Source organism: Lactuca saligna, chromosome 5 (assembly GCF_052625555.1).
Source record: "Lactuca saligna cultivar CGN05327 chromosome 5, ASM5262555v1, whole genome shotgun sequence".
Classification (NCBI taxonomy): domain Eukaryota; kingdom Viridiplantae; phylum Streptophyta; class Magnoliopsida; order Asterales; family Asteraceae; genus Lactuca; species Lactuca saligna.
In genome coordinates this window covers 215,069,495-215,076,500 of record NC_136421.1, presented here as the reverse complement: position 1 = coordinate 215,076,500, position 7,006 = coordinate 215,069,495, and the positions used below count along the sequence as shown (strand labels likewise).

Below are 7,006 nucleotides of genomic sequence, written 5' to 3'. Positions count from 1 at the left end.
ACATCGTTACTGACAATACTATTTTAGGGATTTCTCCGCAATACGTATCAATGTGAAGTAGAGTACATCAAATGGGCACAAAGTCCATCACGTACATGTTACAAACCTTCCCATGTTCCATGGTATTGTATTGAATAGTATGGTGGTTTTCACATATACTTTGTTAGATGACTACATCTTTAGTACACTAGTAACATTCGTACACCGTTAATACACTAGTACCATTTGTACATTGTTAATACACTAGTACCATTTCTACATCGTTAGTACATTAGTACCATTAAATTCGTGACATTTTATTGTCATATTCATCATTCAATGTACTATGAAATCCTATCACATTCATCTCTCATCATACTATAGCATCTTAATTCTCGTCATACTATGGCATCTTATCATTCTAATCTCACATTACCCAATGTATTATATTTCTGAAAATTCATATACGACATAAATGATATAAAACTTATTGTTATAATAATTCATCTAACACATAAATCCTTTTACATAAACACATATACCATTCAATTATATAAATACTTCGTATCTATGTGTAAGATGAAAGTAACTTTGCACTCACCTATTAAAAGTGGATGCCTGGGAATTTCGGCAGAACTTCGCCTTAGCACTTAGCTTTTCCTATGATGTAACATAGGTAAGAATATCACTAAGTCTCAGTCTTACATTCTTGGTGACTAATGATAGTCCAGTTTTTTTTCTAATCCCAATGTGTACATCAAGATCTATCAAGTAATGAACAATCGGATAGGATCATATCGGTGTTAGGGTCTGTTTGGTATACAAAGTATACTATTTGGAAATATCACCTTAAACACCTCACTAAATTCAAACTTGATGTCACACTCCAAAACCGAGAGCTGCGGAAACGTTCTGGGGCGGACGACATCATGTATAGTATCACAACACAGTATAATAGTAAACTAGTAAACAACATCATCCATTGCATTAAATATATAATTTTAATACAAGTGTGTTTTGTAGTATATAAGACACCAAAATAAGAATCAAAATATAAGATGAGTCTTGTATGCGCTCCATCATCTCAAAAGCTGACATCGGTACCTGTCTACTGATGACCTCAGAATACAAGTTATTTCGAAAGAGTTTATCAGCATTAAAGCTGGTGAGTTCATAAGTATTTAGTGTCCGTGTTTGTATCAAAATATTTGAAACGTTGTTTCAAGTACGAGTTTGTAGACGTTTGCAGTCAAAGTATGTGAATGTTTGTAAGTGTTTGTAAAAGTTTGTAACACCTAGAAAATCCTATATTTTCTACTAAAACTAGCCTTCTACCAAGGCGCAACTGTTTTGTATGTTTGTTCCATGTAAAAGCGTGTAATTTTCCGAAGTGTAACTATCATTATCAAAATATAGGTTGTACATTAATGTTTAAATGAAATAATCACAATATAAATGTAAAGGGTAAATTAATGTGGTATTCTAGTTTGTATTATAGGAACTACTACTGTACTAACTACTTCAAAGCGGATTTATATCAAGGTATTATGTGATTAATTGTACCACACTATCAACAGAAAAAACGACAATGTAAGTCGTCAAAAGGTATGATGTTTGGCACCCGCAGACCTGCAGGTCCGGCTGTAGCTAGCAGCAAGGTGTAGGATAATCAATCCAGTATAGATCCATACGCAAACTTATGCTCTCCCTCCAGGAGATTCTGGTTACAACTCGGGCTATGACAATGAAGGCATGCTCCGATACAGTGGATCACATTTATGTTATCGTATACTTGTATATGTAATGTATTTTTACTCCTCATAGTGCCATTGTATATGTTCTCATTCTAGTATAGTTGTATATGTTTTTATCATAGTATAGTTGTATGGATATGTGTCTGACCTTACATTAAATGCAAACCCCTGAGATATCCTAGCATCGAGCAAGGGACAGTTGGCCTTCATAAGGCCAACTTGGGCGCAATGATAACAAATCTTGGAACTGAGTGATGGGGCCTGCTAGCTGCAATCCCTCGCCATATAGCCCTGTCGGCCACAACTATAGCACCCAAAAGATGATCGGCAAGCACCCTCATGCACCTTGTCGTACTTTCCACAAGTTCGGTCCTTCCGACCCCCAGATCTGACATCAGCGGTCTTAAACCGCTTTGGCGTAGGCTGCGACTACGCCAGGGTCGATCTATGATCCCTCGTCTGCAAATCAATCTTAATCTCATGCCGCCTGGTAGCCTCCTACATCTCCAAAAAAGAACCTTAGTGCTGGGTGGAAACAAACTGTCTGATCTCCATCTTGAGTATGCTTAAGTAACGGGTCATCTGATCCTTCTCAGATGCAACAAACTTAGGACAAAACATAGCCCTCTCTGTGAAAATCTTGGTAATTTGCGTCACCAACTCCATATCCTGCCTCAAATCCAGGAACTCTTTGGCCAACCTTTCACGCTCTACCAACGGTACATATCGAGAGAGAAGCATCTCTGAGAACTGCTCCCAAGACACAAAAGCTCTCTGCTCAACATAAAATAAACTAGTAGCAAGCCTCCACCAACCCTTCACTCTATCCCTTAGAAGTTTCAGAGCGCACCTGACCTTTTGGTCAGCTAGGCAAGAACACATGAAGAAATACCCATCCACATTATATAGCTAACTCATGGAAATGATCGGGTCATGCACCCCATCCAAAGTTGGGGGCTTTATATTGTCAATGTCCTAATACTGAAAAACCCAACCCGATCCAATTCCTACAGCCGTAAGGGCTGCAGTGGCTGTAGTAGTAGCAGCCTCAGACAAAGCAGTATAACGCTCATACATAACACTAGACCCTATAGATAGTCAAATATATGATCCTACCATAACCCAATAATCAAACAAGAATAGGAAATCAGGCCAAACCAAACATTATCCTTCTTCAACCCATGTACCGTATGATTAAAGAGAATTTCTCAAAGTCGCCTATAAGCAAGAACTTTAAGAATAAAATTGTTTCTCCATCTGATACACGTAAAAAGTCTTCTGCTTCATACAATTATTTCCCAACAATACCTTGTTTGCATCATTAAAGCTATCAAATTCTCTGTTTTCTTCATTTTTTGAACCTGATATACTAGCAATAGTGGCAGAATCAGGTTAAGTCCAAACTCGCTAACACATACTAAAGAGTTTTTATAATACCCGTTTTGGGAAAACCCATATATGACAACGTTGATCAATGTTGTATTTGGTTCAGTAATTTTGTTGAACACCTTGAGTACGCTTTCCATGAATTGAAACTTGACGCACATGTCGGTGAGGGATGCAGTGGTGTATATATATATATGTATTGAACCTAGTTTTTGTAAGATGGGTGTGAAGCAATTGGCCATGAGGGGGTAGTTTGAGCTTCAAGCATGCTTTAAGAAGGAAATGAAAGGTGAATTTGTTGAGGGGTATGACTGGAAATGAAGCTTTGAAAAAAAAAAAAAAAAAAAAAAACATACGCATTTTATTGATGCATTACTTTTTTCTCCTATTTCACGTTCAATATCAACATTATTCTCAACACCATTCTACATGAATCTCTATTTTTAAACAATTAAAAATCTCGGTGCAATTCATTGTACCATCTCTAACTATCCACTCTGTTCTTCAGTATTCCTTACAATCGAATTGAAACTTGAGAAAAAGAAGAAGACGGACCTATGATCGATTGAAGGGAGAAGGGAAGGGTTGAGATCAATTGGAAAGGCTGAGAAAAGAGGGAGAAAACCTATGATCGATCTTCAAGAGAGAAGAGGCTGATGTGGGTGTCGCTCAATGGAAAAAAAAAAGGATATATAGTTTGTTGGTTCGCTCTTGTTTTAAGAGTTCATTTGTTTTAAGAGTTCATTGATGATATATATATATATATATATATATATATATATATATATATATATATATATATATATATATATATATATTTATAAAAGAAAAGTTATTATTGCCTTTTTTTATTTTCTAATCATTTTTTATTTTTTAAAAGATAGTAATATTCATAATAAGTTAGACAATTATTGATTTGATCTCAGAAGAAATTTAAATTCATCATATTGAAAAACTAGAAAATTATGTTTAATTAATAATTTATTTAAAATAATGGATTAATAATTATGAATTTTAACTATAACAAATTAATTATTTTTATAACCGTAGTTCTCATAGGATATATATATATATATATATATATATATATATATATATATATATATATATATATATAGAGAGAGAGAGAGAGACCGTCGTGTTCACTAACCGGCTTTTCTCTCGCAAACACAACTCCCAGTAAAAACCACTCTATTTTGATGTCGAAACCGACCACAATTTTCTCTATATCTTTTTTTCATTTTGTATACACTATGTTTAATGGATGAGGAGAGACGATTGTTTCTTAAATGAAAAAAAAAATGATAATGTTGATGCTAAGATGACAAAGAATAGGTAAATGTATACATAATGCCACACCATAGTCTTTAAAACTTGCAGAATATGAAAAAACTCATTACCAAGCCAATAATAGAAAACAATAACTAAAAAAAAAAAAAAAAAAATAAAATAAAATAATTCCCCGCAGTAGAAGAACAACAAAAATGCTTTTTGATCAGTTTGATTATTTTTATTTTATTTGTATAGATTAATTACTTTTATTTTATTTTAAAAAAGCTCATCCAATAGCCAATAGCTTAAGCTTTTTTTCAAAAGAAAGCTCCTCCAATAGCTTAAGCTTTTTTCATTCTTGAAGAACTTTGCCTAACCTTTTTTTCATTCAGAACTTTTTTGTTTGAAAAAAAAAACAAATAGCTTGAAAAAGCCTCCTCCACAAACAAAACCGCCATTTCACCCCTTTACAATTGCATATTTCCTTTCGTTCTGCATCATTTCGACAAAGAACAAGTGAACTCCACATCAAAACTCCCTTTATAACACGTTATTATTTCTACAAGATCCTAAACACACAACAAAACCAAACAAAACAAAACCCAAAAACTATGTACTCATTTGTTTCTTCATCTATGCCTACCATTGATCGCCGGTATGTTAACAAAAAATCCGCTCACAAATGTTATACCAACGGATCAGATTTTGGGATTAATTCTTCCCATTCTTGGAGATAAGTTTCCGATTGTTCCTTACCCGACTCATCTCCAAATATCAACTCATCCTCCATTAGTTTCTCCCACAATATGAAGTTCTCAGAATTGTAATCTGAACATTTCACTCCAGATCTCTGATCACTAGTCTTTTGATCTTGAAACGTTGCTGATTCATCAGAAGACAACACAGTGTGCATGTCAGGTTCAATCATATTCCATACTTCTTGAACTCGGTCGAGTTCTTCGGTGCTTAGCATGTTCTCAAGCTTCCGTTTTTTGCACATTTCAACACTATCCGGTTCTTGTTTTTGCACGAGATGCTGCAAAAGCTGAACGAAAGTCGGATTTCTGAAGGCTTTCGACATGAAAACTAATAACTGTTGTTGCTTGAACTCCATTCTTTGCATACGCTCTTTGACCATCTGTAAATGCTTGTCAGTGGTCTCTTGTTGCTGTTTCATTTTCAAGATTTCTTGTCTGAGTGCTGTTCTATCTTTTCTCAATATTTTGAGCTCGGATTCGATTGTTGAATTCGTTTGGGGTTCGAGTTCGGGTTGTTTTTGTATGATTTGTGTCTGATTTGTCCTCCTTTTGATGTCTCTCAACAAATGCTTCTTACCCTTTTGGAATAACTCGTTTGCAAACTCCCATCTATCTGGATCGATCTTCTTGAACCTCTATAAAATTTCAGCAATAATCAAGTCAAAATATGTCGAATCTGACTTTAAATCAACCAACATCAAGAGTCAAGTTTGCATTGTAAACTTCATAAATTTTGAAAATTGAGCTTAAACCCTTTAAGAACATGTTTTGTTTTGTTTTGCTGTTTTTAAGCTGACCAAAGGTCAAACTTATTGGCACCAAGTGTCGATAAATGCGAAAAAGAGGAGCAAGATGATCGAAGAAGGAATAAGGATTACTTACATAAGTGTTGAGTTGGCGAACAAAGCTAGAGAAATTATTGTGTTTGAATCTTCGTGGCAAAAGATCCGTAGAAAACTTATGAGGATCCCAAAGAATGAAGCTTTTGTTGGAATCACTCCATGATATGATCGAATCTGTTCTTGGGTCGTCCACCATTTCAAATGTTTTCTTCAGGAACGGCGGTGGTCCACCGTCTCTCAGCCCCTCGATCGGTCTCGCGACCCACACCGGAGATTTCGACAAACATCCACCACCAAGAAAATCAACTTGATCATCATAAACCGACATGGGTTCCTCTTTGATTTTCAGTTTACCTTCTGATAAATCTCCACCGAAACCCACCATGGGTTCTTCTTTGATTGTTAAGAAATCTTGACCACCACCACCGTCGCCGGTGTCCATTTCAACCTGAATGGTTTCTTTACCTCCTTCCATGAAAACACAGAAAGTGTCTGTGTGTGTGTGTGTTTTGGAGCAAAAGGATAGAGTTTTATTTTGTTATGAGTGGGTGTGATTGTTGGTATAAGAAGGATGGTTGCCGGTGGTTAGCGGTGGTGAGGAAGAAAGGAAGCTGAGAGAGAGGTGTCGAAAGGCTCATGGAGATGTTGCCATTTGTATAGGGTAAATTTAAGACATGTATGTGTTGCTTGGACCTACTTAATCCATGTCCCCTTCACTTTTTATATGGTATACACTTTAGACCCCTCATAAATTCATGAAGATAATGACATGTTTTGGAAAAGAATATGAAATTTTCTAATATCCATTTTCTTACAAATAAAATTGCTCGAGACTTGGATAACATTGTAAACACATATATAGAAGACTTGGATAATATTGTAAACACATATATATATATATATAGCACATGTGATCATGTTTTGGAAGATTGGATGTTTTTTCCTAGACTCTATTTAATTATTTTTTAATTTGCTTACAAAATAAAATTTCTAAGAATTTATTATACATATCTCC

At 35.2% G+C, this 7,006-nt stretch overlaps 1 protein-coding gene across 1 annotated transcript; it reads right to left on the bottom strand.

Moving 5' to 3' along the window:
• Positions 1–4,913: 4,913 nt before the first annotated feature.
• LOC144998917 (heat stress transcription factor A-7a-like) lies at positions 4,914–6,660 on the bottom strand. Its single transcript, XM_078958650.1, has 2 exons — positions 6,032–6,660; positions 4,914–5,784 (listed from the first exon to the last, which is right to left on the bottom strand). Exons 1-2 carry the CDS (start codon positions 6,464–6,466, stop codon positions 5,077–5,079), a joined length of 1,143 nt encoding a protein of 380 aa, XP_078814776.1. The 5' UTR covers positions 6,467–6,660; the 3' UTR covers positions 4,914–5,076.
• Positions 6,661–7,006: the final 346 nt, after the last annotated feature.

Excerpts from the sequence above, each read along its gene's own strand:
- LOC144998917 (XM_078958650.1), bottom strand. The coding sequence starts at position 6,466 with ATGGAAGGAGGTAAAGAAACCATTCAGGTTGAAATGGACACCGGCGAC. Across the intron at positions 5,785-6,031 it reads TTCGCCAACTCAACACTTAT|AGGTTCAAGAAGATCGATCC; the intron begins GTAAGTAATCCT and ends GAAATTTTATAG.